The sequence below is a fragment of the Trichechus manatus genome, unplaced genomic scaffold (assembly GCF_000243295.1).
Source record: "Trichechus manatus latirostris isolate Lorelei unplaced genomic scaffold, TriManLat1.0 scaffold00104, whole genome shotgun sequence".
Classification (NCBI taxonomy): Eukaryota; Metazoa; Chordata; class Mammalia; order Sirenia; family Trichechidae; genus Trichechus; species Trichechus manatus.
The window spans coordinates 7,265,124-7,279,595 of NW_004444040.1; the positions used below are offsets into that span (position 1 = coordinate 7,265,124).

General features: G+C 40.1%; 1 protein-coding gene across 2 annotated transcripts in view; it reads left to right on the plus strand.

The window, feature by feature from the left end:
• Positions 1-14,472, plus strand: part of PLCB1 (phospholipase C beta 1) — an 819,608-nt gene that overhangs the window by 543,008 nt on the left and 262,128 nt on the right. For both annotated transcript variants that reach the window (XM_004383055.3, XM_004383054.3), the window contains exon 5: positions 13,985-14,064. In XM_004383055.3, the coding sequence (XP_004383112.1) occupies positions 13,985-14,064 (80 nt within the window). The remainder of the gene's footprint in view (positions 1-13,984; positions 14,065-14,472) is intronic.

Here is a 14,472-nt window from a genome sequence, read left to right on the forward strand (position 1 = left end):
TTTCTTGGCATAGACAAGTGACACTTCCAGAGTTTCATATGTTCGTTGAAACATCTCATTTGGTATTCTGTCAATTTCCAAAGCCTTGTTTTATGCCAATGTCTTCAGTGTAGCTTGGACTTCTTCCTTCAGTACCATCGGTTCTTGATCATATGGTATGTCCTGAAATGGTTGAACATCAACCAGTTCCTTTTGGTGCAGGGACCTTGATTCCTTCCATTTGCTTTTGATGCTTCCTGCATCATTAAACATTTTTCTCTTAGATTCTTTCAGAATTGGGTCTGGAGATTTCAATTTTTTCTTCAGTTCTTTCAACTTGAGAAATATCTAGCATTTTCCTCCCTTTTGATTTTCTAACTCCAGATCTTTGCACGTTTCATTATAATATAATGACTACCACTAGCCGAAAAGTTAGAAGTTCGAACCTACCCAGAGGCACCTCGGAAGACAGGCCTGGAGATCTGCTTCTAAAAGGTCACAGCCTTGAAAACCCTGTGGAGCATTTCTACTCCACACACCTGAGGTTGCTATGAGTCAGAATTGACTGGATGGTAACTAACAACAACCATTTGTTATGCCTGTCATTGGTCTAAGCATTTAGTGTGAATTATCGCACTTAATTGTCACAACAGCCCTATCAAGTAAGCACCATTATCACCTCCATTTTATAAGGCAACTGAGTCTTGGACAGGTTAAAAAATTTACCCGATATGATTCTATCAGTCAACAGTTACATTTGGCCCAGAGTAACAGAAAACTGAACCAAACAGTAGCTTAGACAAATCAAAGGTTTTTTGTTGTTTGTTTTTGCATTTTGTCTTTTCTTATGCAGCGGTAAGCATGGAGGTAGATGGTTTCTAGCATTGACTCAGTGGCTCAAGGACATGAAGTCCCTGTGATTCTCATGGCCTTTCCCTCCTGGACACAAGTGCCCCCTGCAGTGCCAGCCATTCCATTTGTGTTCCCAACAGCAAGAAGAAAGGAGGGCCTACATCAGGAAATTACGTTTTCCCAGACCCCCGCAACTGACTTGTGCTTATATGTGATTGGCCACCCCTAGCTGCTGGGGAAGTTGGAAAATGTAATTTTCAGTTGGACGTATCCATGTCGCTGGCCTGAATAAGTTTGGGTTTCTGTTAGGAGAGAAGGAGGAAATGGATATTAGATAGCACTTAGCAGAGGATCCCATAGCTAGAAAATGGCAGAGTGAGACTCTGAAATCCAATAAAATATATTTTTAAAAACTAATAAAAGTGTCTACAATATGCAATTCAGTCAGATCCATAAAATAAACTGATTTTAAAAAAAATATTGTCGAATTGACTTTGTAACACTGACGCCATGTGCTACAGAGTAGAACTGTGCTCTACAAAATTTTCTTGTCTATAATCTTTACAGAAGCAGATCACCCGACCTTTCTTCTGTGGCTCTGCTGGGTGGGTTCGAACCTCCAAGCTTTATGTTAGTAGTCAAGTGCAAACCGTTTGCGCCACCTAGGAACCAAATAAACAGCAGTATTTTAATTTGAGAGTAGAAGACGAGCACAAATTGTGTTTAAGACTCACTCTTCCATGACTTCCACAGGCAATAAGGAATGACCGAAGGGGAGCAGTCTGAGCACAGATACAAAGAATAGTTCTCACAGGGACTACAAGGTAGAACTGCTTACCAAATACCAAATGCCCCTTCATTTAAAGGGGAAGAATCTAGCTTGCAATATGGTATAAAATAAAGATAGGGAGGAGTGTATAATTAAAGTAATTTAAAACACACTGACTTCCAAATGAGAAAATTATATTTTATCCAATTTCTGTGTATTAAATTATAAGTTAATGAAGAAGTACCTGTATATAATTCACAAATCAATTTTCAAAGAGCATAGTTTTAATTTTGTCAAATAGATTCTGTTTGTTTAAGCAGCAGCACTTAACTCCTAAGAAATAGTAATGGCGCCTCTTTTTCTTCTTGATAGACACATCTTACTAAAGAACAAATGGCTGCTTTTTTTCTCTTAAAATCTTTTTTCATTTGATTTCCTCAAATAGAATTACTTTTTTAAAGAAACAATGGTATTGATTGTAATTACAGACCCTGCTTACATACATTTATTGTCTATAGTACACAGCACTCGTGCGGATACAACCAAAGTAATAATTATCATTGAGACTACTAGGATTAGAAGACATAATAGCAAGTGTTATCATAAAAGTGACACAGGCTGTTGGAAGAACCGTTCCAAAAATATGGCGGATTGACTTGAAAATGGAAATGAAGCTTCGGAAGCTTCCACATATGGGCACTTGACTAGCATTTTCTCAGTTGTAAAAATAAGCAATGACTAGGAAACTTGGTGGTGGTGGTTGTTGTTAGGTGTTGTCCAGTCAGTTCTGACTCATAGCAACACTTTGTACAACAGAATGAAACATGAAACACTGCCTGGTCCTGCGCCATCCTCACAGTTGTTGCTATGTTTGATCCCGTTGTTGAAGCCACTGTGTCAATCCACCTCACTGAAGGTCTTCCTCTTTTTCACTGACCCTCTACTAAGCGTGATGTCTTTCTCCAGGGACTGGTCTCTCCTGAGAACACGTCCAAAATACCTGAGATGTTGTCTCCCCATCCTCTCTTCTAAGGAGCATTCTGGCTGTACTTCTTCCAAGACAGATTTGTTTGTTCTCCTGGCAGTCCATGGTATATTCAATATTCTTTGCCAACACCATATTTCAGTAAGGTCTTGCTTATTCATTGACCAGCTTTCACATGGATATGAGGCAATGGAAAACACCATGGCTTGAGTCAGGAACACCTCAGTCCTCAAAGAGTTTAGGAAACTAGCTGGAATAAAGTGGGCGATCTCCCCAGTTGATGCTAAAAATACACCTGAGACTCAAAACGATACAGCTGAAAACCTCTCATCATGAAAACTTCAGCCAAAGCAAACATCTTTCTCTTTTCTTCCACTCTATGCCATGAGTGTTGCTTTTCCAGAAGATTTTTTTTTTTCTCTTTGAAGAATTCTCTTAATGTTGATTTTATTTTGATTTCACTACATCAAAGTCTTCCCATTCAGCAGGGGAATGTCACGAGATGATGGAAGAGGACCAGGCATGTACTGGACCTGGTGCTTCTCAAAAGGAGTCTCACATGTGGGTCTTTGACATTGGTTAACAACCCCACAACATGTTGACACTCTCCCTTCTCGACCTTCGGTTCTCTATTGCCAGCTTTCCTGTCCCCCCCCCCCCCGCCTTCTAGTCCTTGCCCCTGGGCTCATGTGCCCCTTTAGTCTTGTTTTGTTTTATGGGCCTGTCTAATCTTTGGCTGAAGGGTGATCCTCAGGAGCGACTTCATTACTGAACTAAAAGGGTGTCCCGGGGCTATACTCTTGTGGTTTCTCCAGTCTTTGTCAGGCCAGTAAGTCTGGTCTTATTTTGTGAGTTAGAATTTTGTTCTCCATTTTTCTCCAGCTCTGTCTGGGACCCTCTGTTGTGGTCCCTGTCAGAGCAGTCAGTGGTGGTAGCCGGGCACCAGCTAGTTGTACTGGACTCAGTCTGGTGGAGGCCGGTGGTAGTTGTGGTCTGTTAGTCCTTTGGACAAATCTTTCCACTGTGTCTTTAGTTTTCTTCATTCTTCCTTGCTCCAGAAGGGGGTGAGAGCAGTGGAGTATCTTAGATGGCTGCTCACAAGCTTTTAAAATCCCAGATGCTACTCACCAAAGTAGAATGTAGAACATTTTCTTTATAAACTGTATTATGCCAGTTGAGCTAGATGTTCCCCGAGATCACGATCCCCACAGCCCTTAGCCCAGCAATTCAGTCCCTCAGGGAGTTTGGATGTGTCTATGGAGCTTCCATGACCTTGCCTTTACAAGATGTGCTGGCTTCCCCAGTATTGTGTACTGTCTTACCCTTCACCAAAGTTACCTCAGTGGTAGAATTCTTGCCTTCTATGCAGGACACCTGGGTTCGATTCCCAGCCAATGCATCTCATGTGCAGCCACCACCCATCATTCATTGTAGGCTTGTGTGTTGCTATGATGTTGAACAGGTTTCAGTGGAGCTTCCACACTAGAATGAACTATGAAGAAAGATCTGATGATGATCTTCTTCCAAAAATAAGCAATGAAAACCCTATAGATCACAATGGTTCAATCCCCAATCATGGGGGTGACATAGGACCCAGAGCATTTTTTTCCATTGTGTACAGGGTTGCCATTAGTTGGCAGCTAACAACAACAGCTCAGCCCCATGTTACACACAGTACTTCTCAAATTATAATAGGAAACATGTAAATCCTGCATCACAAACACTGTAGCCATGAATGATGTTTCAAAAGACATAAATTATAAAGCACGGAATTAAGTCTTTTTCTTTCATATATTCACTCATTCATGCAGTCAGATCAAGTCACAAATACTAATTTATTGCGTATAATGTAAAAGTATGAGACCTAGAACTATGAGATCCACACAAGTTATGGAAAGACACACATCTTTTTCTTCCATCTGCTTTTGTACAGTACTCGTAAATAATGGATATATGTAGTGTTAGCTAGTGTTAGCTATACTCTTCCATTCTTCTGCTCACTTTTTCTCCGCCAGCCCCAATGATTTGGTTCTCAAGGACACTACTAGGTTCTTACCTGAAATGGTTGTTCTAGAGGTAGACCAATCTGAGACCTTCCCTTCAATTTTTCAAACTGGAAGTGAGGAAATCAGCCAAACTCTCCCTGGTGGTGGAAAACACCGTATGTGACAATTCTTTGGCACAGTTTGAGGCCATGGAGAAGAAGCTGGCCAGTAGGAGAAAGAATAAAACCAGCAGGAAGACAGAGGCAGTGAAATGACAATGAAGAAAGTCCTGTTGACATTCAGGCCCCAAGTTACTGATGATCTTGAATTATAAATACATTCTTTTTCTGCAGTTTGTCCAATCTTTCCTTCAATTACAAGAAATAACCTATGTCTTTGATAAATTTTCCTGTTTCCTAGGCTAGTTTCAATTGTGCTTTTGTCACCTGTAGCCTGAAGACATTTGACTCAGATGATCTGAAAATAAGTATGTACCTTTCTTGATATGGCATCATTTGAGTCATATGATTTGCTGGTGTCGCAACAGTCGTAGTACTGGATCCTGATGTGCTTCAGGTTTTTTGGTAATTATATTATACCTGACAGCCATTTCTCTTTGAGTATGAGTTGAAGAACATTTTGTCTATAAAATATAAGACTTTCACTGCCACCTAATACAGATAAATCATGCCAGAAATTTTACCAAAATTCTAAATGTTCTGTATGGAATCATAAACACAGTGACTTCTCAGACAGTCTTTTCTGGTGTTAGTGAAATGCTTTACAGCTCATATACCATGTTTCACCATGGAAAGATTCCTCACTGCTTCATGAAGACAAATGGGCTACAGGATGAATTCTGATGCATGCTGGTAGGGGAGGAAAATGTGCTCAGCCAGGCAGTGCAACTCTGAATGAACCACCCAATCCTCCTCCTTACTCAAATCGCAAACTGCCACACACTCATGACTAGAGATAATGGGAATGACACCATTATTGATGACATCAGTAGGATTTTACCAATAAGTAAAAAACAAATGTAGAGCTGGGAAAGATTGTTAGGACCTTAGAATGCCTCACAAATATTAAAATATCTTGTTTTAAATTATTATATATTCTAAGAACCTTTAAAAAGTAATTAAGTGTAATAAATAGAGGCCTCCAAATCAGACACTTTGGAAATATTTGCCTTCATACTATGATCACTTACATTCCGTTTACTTCCTTAGAGAAACCAGTGATTCACAATTTATATACGTGTGTGGGGAGGAAAGGATAGACAGAGAAAGAGAGAGAGGATTTGTATGTCTTTTAGGACATTTTCATTTTCTCAAAGAATTCTCTACCTTGTAGTTGAATAAAAGTATGTTTTTGAGAGTGGAAGATACACTCTCTACATTTTCTGTGATTCCAGCTACTTGGTATTGGGTCACAGCCATGTCCCAGGTGTCTTACATGCCACGATATCATGGGTGCCGCTTACAACATGCAGAAACTGTGTGGCATTTTGTTTCTGTCAACAGAACTGGTTCTGTCCACTAGCCTGAGTTTGAGCTCCAATTCCAAACAAACAATAATCCTTCATCTCTTAAAGACAATGAACACAAATACCCTAAAAGAGACATGAGTTAAGAGTATGCACAGAAAATCTGCAGAAAAGAAAATGTAGAATGACCCCACAATATATAAAATGCTGCTAAACTATTCTGGTAAATCAGTGAATACCATTTAAAAACCACTGCAAGATCCTGCCTTGCGTCCTTCAGATTTGCAAAATATTTTTTGAAAGTCTCTTAACAAGAGCAAGTATTTTTCAAAATGGGAGAATGTAAGTTCTCATACACTGATGATAGGTACGTGGAATGTCATAACCACTGTGGTGAGCAAACGGCAGTGTCTAGTACTGACGAAGCTACATATATTCTAAGAATCCCTCATGGTATTCACCCTAGAGATTCTCTTGGAGGTGGCATAAGGCAGGTTTCAGCAGAGATCCCAGACTAAGGGAGACTACGAAGAAAGGCCTGGTGATCTACTTCCAAAAATCAGCCAGTGAAAACCCTATGGATCACAACAGAATATTGTCCAATAGAGCGCTGGAAGATGAGCCCCCTAGACTGGAAATCACTCAAAATACACAATGGCCACAAAAATGTAATTGAGCATGCCAATGATCGTGAAGATGGCACAGGAACCGGCAACATTTCCTTCTGTTGTGCATGGGTCACCATGAATCAGAGCCGACTCAGTGGCAACTAACAAAAACAAACACAGTGAAATAGAATAGTAGTTAAAATGTATGAACTAGATCTACATGCAGCAGCGATGACACATTTTAAAGACATAATGCTGTTTGCAAATAGCAAGTTGCCAAAGGATACATACAGTATGAAACCACTTATACAGCATTCTAAACATACAAATCTATACCAGGGATCAGCAAACTTTTTCTGTAAAGAGCCTGAGAGTAAATATTTTACAGTTTTTGGCTCTTTGCTGCAACTACTCAGCTGTGGCATTGTAGAGTAAAAACTGCTTAAATGAACAAGCATGGCTGTGTTTCAATAATACTTTATTCACAAAAAGAGGTGGCAGGTCAGATTTGGCCCTCAGGTCTTAATTTGCTGACCTCTAATCTATACTGTTCTCTTCAGGAGACCCTATGAAAATAGATATGGTATTGATATCTACCTTTCAGAACAGAGCTTGCTCCTGGAACGAGAGGAGGAAGAATGGAATCAGGAAGCAGCACAGACTAGATTTTAAATGCATTGCAATGTTTTAATCATTAAAAAAGTACTAAAGGAAATATGGAGAAATGTTAACATTTGTTAAATATGTATTGGTGGGTATATCTGCTATACTATTCTTTGTATTGTTATCTACGATTTAAAAATGTCATACTGAAAAGGATAAAAGGAATACATTAAAAATATTAAAGATAACATGAATCAAAACAATGGAAAACAGAAACGTGCAAAAATACTATTCCCTGCAGAAGACTGTCACCCTTGTCTGACTCTTTCAGTCATTAGTTGGGCCAAAACATTAAGAGGTGTGAATTGCCCATGGGACAAATTGCTCCTTGTTCTCAAAACTAGAAATTGTTGCTAAACTATTGTGCGACTGGCATTTGTATCCAGGGCAACTGTGAAACATGTCATGACTGAAGCACCTTCTTTGCATTAGATACAGCAAGTTGAGTTGACTTTGTGACCTACCTCTTGCAAAGCTCCAAGACTTTAGACTTGTATATTAGGGCTGACCTCACCCCCTTTTCCATCTTATCATTTCCCTTCTCATTTCCCCTCTCTTGTGTTTATTTCTTCATCACAGAAGAATGGTAAATTTTCAGACTCTTCAGGAAGGCTGCCTGGATTCAAATCCCGGATGTGCCTATAACTAGCTATGACCTTATGCAAGTTAATGAATATCTCTGTGCCTCAGCTTCCATATCTATAAAATGGGATGATAATAATAGAATATATCACATAGGTGGTGAGGATTCAATAAGTTAATTATTTTCAAAATTCTTAGAACAGTGCCTGGCCCACAGTTAGTGCTAAAACAGTTGTTTGGTTCGGAATACAATTAAGTAGTTTTGTTTGTGTTTTTTTTTTATCATGTTGAATTCTATGTATTGACTACCGTAAAATTTTCAAAGAGCACCATCATAGCTAATAGTACAGTTTTTGAAGCCCAAGAAACCAGTGACCAGATCCCAAACTGTGACTTGTTTTTAGCTCTGAGGCCATAGATAAGTTTTGTTAGCGCTTTGAAGTGTAGAATCCTCAGCTGCAATATGAAGATTCTAACAGTACCTGCCTTCTAGAAAACTGTTACAGGAATTAATTGAGCCATTAACTGTAAAGAACTTAGCTCTGTGCAGAGTAAATACTAAAATAGTAGCTGTAAGTGTTATTGATAATTCTGAAACGATCATTAATAGTTCTGAGCAAACACATAAAATCCTGTGTCAAGAATGGCTGAACTTAATAGTATTAGAAATCAAAGTACATTAATTTTGTGCCATGGTGGTAAAAATTGGTATTCCTGACGGTGTCAAGACTGATGTCTCAATAACTTCACAGGGACTGGAGGGGTGAGGGAATTGCAGAAATAGTCTTGCTGTTGTAATATACAAACCTACACGTTGAAACTCTGTAGCTTCACAGAGTCCTTTGGAGCTATCTTCTCCGGTTGCCCCTCCATGAGAAGAGATTGATTGTAAGGCAGAAAATGTCACTTAAGAAGCTTCAGAGTTTAAATAGCAGGAGCTAAACCAAGCTGAGTAGCAATCATCAAAACCTTGTCTCTGAAAGTAGAAAAATTAATCCTCCAGATTAAATAAAAAAGCTGTCCTTCCAACGCCATATTAATTAGAGCCTAGAACTAGATTTATGAAAACACTGTCAGAGTATACCTTGCAGCAAAACATACTTCATCATCCCATGATGCTCCAAGATTGTGTTAAGCTGCTTTGGTTTTATCTGCAGAGCCATGACGTTCTTAATACAGCTCTAAGGGGCTTTTTGCTTATTCATTTGGAGTTCACAACTCTTAGTTTTGTTATTTGCTTGGGAAGAAGATAGACAAAGCTTACTTCCTAAGCCAAGTCCTCTAATATCTTGCTACTCAAAGTGTGGTCCCTGGCCCAGCAGTATCCTTCAATTTTAATATGCATGTAAAATTTAAGGAGTTCATGTAAAAATGCAGATTCTAAGTCAGCCTAAAATTTTACATTTCTTTTTTTTTTTAACCCTTTCCATCCTGGGTTCCCTGTGCCCATTCAACCAGCTCCTATCCCTTCCTGCCTTCTCATTCTGCCTCTGGACAGGAGTTGCCCATTTGGTCTCATGTATCTGACTGAACTAAGAAGCACACTCCTCATGAGCATTATTTTTTGTTTTATGGTCCTGTCAAATCTTTATCTGAAGAGTGGGCTTTGGGAATGGTTTTAGTTCTGGGTTAACAGAGGGTCCGGGGGCCATAGTTTTGGGGGTTCCTCCAGTCTCTGTCAGACCATTAAGTCTGGTCTTTTTACTAGAACTTGAGTTCTGCTCCACACTTTTTTATCAGGGACTCTCTGTTGTGTTCCCTGTCAGGGCGGTCATTGGTGGTAGCCAGGCACCATCTAGTTCTGATCTCAGGCTGATAGAGTCTCTGGTTTATGTGGCTGTTTTGTCTCTTGAGCTAATATTTGCCTTGTGTCTTTGGTGTTCTTCATTCTCCTTTGCTCCAAGTGGAAGCAATTGGGACCAATTGATGCATCTTAGATGGCTACTCACAAGCTTTTAAGACCCCAGATGCCTCCAAAGTGAGACGCAGAACATTTCCTTAATAAACTTTGTTATGCCAATTGACCTAGATGTCCCCCGAAACTATGGTCCCCAATGCCCCAGCCCCAGCTACTCTGTCCCTCAAAGTGTTTGGGTGTGTTCAGGAAACTTCTTAGCTTTGCTACGTTTCTAACAAGCTTACTGCCAATGCTGCAAGTCTACTCTAGAAACTTATTACTCAAAAGCATCAGCCTCACCTGGGAACTTGTAGGAAACGCAGAATCTCACTCCCTTCCCCAGACCTATTAAATCAGCATCTGCATTTTAACAAGATCCCCAGTGATTTATACTCACATAAAAGTATGAGAAGCATTACTCCAGAACATACGTGAACCAAACAATTTTCCCAAGACTCTGGCTACACATCCTCTATTTGCAGTGTAGCTACTTCAGGTACCATAATTCCTAAAATATAAGGTATGTTGCTGCAGCAGACTCTTGCTGTGCTCTGCCCATGTCTGCTGAGGTCCCTTTGCCATTTTCCTTTGCACCTCCTCAGTGTGCTTCCACTCCCAACAGCTGACACCCTTGTCTTTTTGTTGACCAACTTCCCTCTGGCTGCTGGAACCCCCTTTGCCTGTGAGCAAGGAGAGCAGGAAGTACCTGGAGATCTCCATCCTCCTGCAGCGCTTAACCAAGACTGACAGGAGAAGGGATCTCCACACTCCAGCTCCTTTTGTCCATGATCAGAAAACTCAACATTGAGGTGTGTCTACACAGGAGGGAATGAACCAAAGCTACCCTCTGCAGGACTTTGAGATCTCACCCTTGCTGCCTCCTTCCCTTCCTGATCCTGCTCCCTCCCCTACAATGTTGTCAGGGAACATTTCATTTAATAAACGCCTTCCTCATATGTCCTTGTCTCAGGGTCTGCTTCTTGGGAACCCAAACTAAGACATGCCATCTTAGCTCATTGTAACATAGCAAGACACCAGCACGCAACCACCAGTTAGGTTGTTTCTGCAGGTCACTTGGTCGCTGCTTTAGTTCTTGAATCTCTGATTCAACCTGAGTCAGGTCTTATGAAGATCGAAAGACTGTAGGAGGCCAATAGAGTCTAGGAATTCTACACTTGGAAATTCAGGTGCTCACATTCTGAGAATGTGAAGATAATAATATATGCTTTACTTTTTGAAAGAGCTAGCTTGATCTGTATGGCAAAGATGATGATGACACTGTCCTTCAGTGGTTTTTATAAGCAACCCACAGAAAGAGCTAATGATCTAGAAGACCTGAGCTATCCACTGTGGCAGCCGCAGCCACATGCAGCTAATGAGCACTTGAAAAGTGGCTAGTGCAAAGAGAGATGGGCTATAAGTATAAACTACACTCTAACTTTTGAAGACTTAGCAGAAAAAAAGAACGTAAAATGCCTCATTAAAATTTTTTATATTGATTACATGATTAATAATTATTTTTTTAAATATTGGGTTAAATATATTATTAACATTAATTTTACATGTTTCTATTCACTTTTCTAATGTGACTACTAAAAAGTTTTAAATTACACGTGTGGCTCACTGTAAAGATGGCATGGGGGCCATGTCCTCCTCTCTCTTCAGGAGAGGGAAGGAGAATCAAGATCAACAGCCCAAGGCTGATTCCTATGAGGCGGAGGTCAGTCGCGCCTCCTCTCTCTGCCATCTTTACCAATTCTGACACCAGTTGTCCCCCCCACAGCAATCTCTACCTCTGTACTGGGTTTGATAATTCATTGAAATGGCCACACCAAATTCACAGACCATACTCACGATTATGGAATTTATTATGGAAGTAACAGTTACAATTCAGGCTCAAGAGCACTCAGGATACAGTTCTTCCATCAGGACAGCCTCTTCCCAGCCATGGTCACAGTCAGGCCTCTCCCTGGCCCTTGGCCTCTGCTGAAAGGCACTCAGCTTTCTCTCTCCATGGGTCAGGAAGTCCAACACTCCCTCTCCTGCTGCCATGTCTCTGCTGCCAGGTCTCTGCCACCAGGTCTCGCTGTCTTCAGTGTTAGAGTGCTCTCTCTCTCTCTTTCTGTCTCCTGGTTCTGGCGGCTTCTCAGTGCAGGGATCACGGGTCCAAAAGATGTGCTCTCTGCTCCTGGCTGTTCTTTCTTGGTGGTTGTAGGATCCTGTCTTTCCCGCCTCTGGGGTAGCTTATTTCAAGCCTAACGGAATGGCAAAACTGATCAATCCCCTTGGTGGGTCACAATTACCCTATGACACAGTCCCGCCCAACCACTTGGGTAGGAGTTACAAGACCATGGTGAGAAAGACCACGCAAAATCGATCCATTGCATCGAACTCACATTGTATTTCTATTGGACAGCACATATAGATCTGGTACTGAATATAATGGAGGTTTTAGCTTTCAGTCTACAAGGGCAGATCAAGTCAAATCTCCCCACCTCCACAATACCTATTTCTGGTGTAGAATTAGCCCCCAGTGTACGTAGACATCTGTACGTTACTCTCCCTTATAAATACTTTTACCAGTGCATAAAGTTGCCATGAAACTGGTAATGTTATGAGTATTATACCAGAAACATTTTAAAAATCAATACCAGTAGTCATTACTCTTGGTTTAAAAGTACCTAATTTGAGGAAAATTGATTTTCAAGCTCTTAAAAAGTTATTCTGATAACTTTTCTGTCTGTAGATCAAGTTTGGTGGTCAGTAATTTTGCTTCACTCCCACAACTCTTCTGTGCTGTCTTTTCTAACTCCTCTACCAACAGTCTATGCAGTTCAAGGCCTCAGTGCGTCTCATGTGAACTATTGCATTTTTAGCTTTCTAACTGATCTTCTCCTCTTTGATTTCTCAGCCTCAATTCCATCCTAGACAAGGCTGCCAGATAATCTCTCTATACACAGTTCTAGTCCTAGCAGTCCTCACTTCTCCCCTAAAAAAATAAAACAAAAAAGTCCTTAGGTGATACAAAATTTCTTGCTAAATTACCTACAGATTCCTGAACAGACATTCAGTGCTCTCCATGGTCTGTCCCCAAGTCAACTTTTGTTGTTGTTGTTGTAACTCCCCTCCCCTTTTCCCTTTACAATTTCAGTTAGACTGCATTCAGTTCCCTCAAACTTCTGCCAGGTTTGCTCACCTTTGGTTCGTTTACCAGATGATTTTCTCTGCTTAGAATCTTCTCTTCCCTTTCCCATCACTCAATGTCCTCCGTTCCTCAAATTTCATCTCAAATACTGCTGTATTACATGACAGAGTCTTATTAGTGCCTTAAGGCAGGAAACAAACAAACAAACAAAAAAAAAAAGCAAAAAAAGCCAATGAAATGCTAGTAGAAACAACAAAAACAATCAAACTAAGTGTAAAAGCTTGTTGAACTGAAAGGCATTATTTCATTGGAAAGAGAACCAAATCAATGACAACAATATCAGATGGTTGCTTGGCTCTCATTTTATCTTCTCTTGAAGAATTTTTTTGGGGACCCAGAATATTTATTATGTGTTCAAAATCATCATCCAGAATGGGCCTTCTACTTGCTATTTCCCATTTTTTCTGAAAGCCAAGTGAGATCACTGGTGAGTAGTGTGAGGTAGGGATTAAGATTAGAAGAGCAGTAAGGGATTAACAGAGTTAGGGGGAGGAAGAGTATTGGGCATTGTGTGACATTATGACTACAACTGGTTTAGAGAATGTTTAGAATTATAATTAACATTTAAAGATCTCTGGTGTAGCTGTTTTTGCTTGAGTAGATTATATTTGCATTTCTGTTGAAAATGTATTTCATTATATTTAAAGATATTTTCTGTAACTCTTTATCTGTTTCTAATGCAAAAAAAAAAAGTAAAAAGTGTTCAGTTATTGAAAGGCAACATTGCAGTTGCCTATCCATGCCACAAAGTTTAAAAAGCAGAAAAAACTTTGTTTATGTGTAAAGAATATTTCCTTAGAAAATGAGTAGTCACTCTGGGATTTGAATGTAATTATGTCATTTTTACAAAAAAGGGGGGAAACCATAAGGCATACAAATTGAACTAATTCATCCTCCTGGAAGCCGAGCTAAAAACATGTATCTAAGTACTATGCAGTATTTCAGCTAATACGAGTGTGATTGACATTTTCAGGAATGGACAAGTGAGGTTTTCAGTCTGGCAACAAACCTGCTGGCCCAAAACATGTCCAGGAATGCATTTCTGGAAAAAGCGTAAGTAGCTCTAATTTTATTGCTAAGGGTGTTGCTTCTTCTGAGTCAGTTTCCTTTCTTCTTTGTGAGTCTTTTGTTCATGCTGCACTGGCCTCTCACAATGATAAACATAAATTTTCCTTTGGGGTTTGTTAGAGTACTGATACCTTCCGTGTTCCGTACTGGAAGACTCCCAAGAAAATCTGCTCTTTTTTTCTCCGAGCTGCACATCCATGTTACACCTGGGGTGGGTTCTCCTGAATGTCAGTGCCTGTGATACACAATAAGGAGACACATCCAAATCCTGGCAGCTGTGCTTAGAACTAAAAATTATTAATTTCAGAAAGTCTTCTGCTTCTACGTCTGCCTTTGTTGTATCAATTACTGATCTGAGGAAGAGAATTAACAGCATATGTCACTTATTTTGCT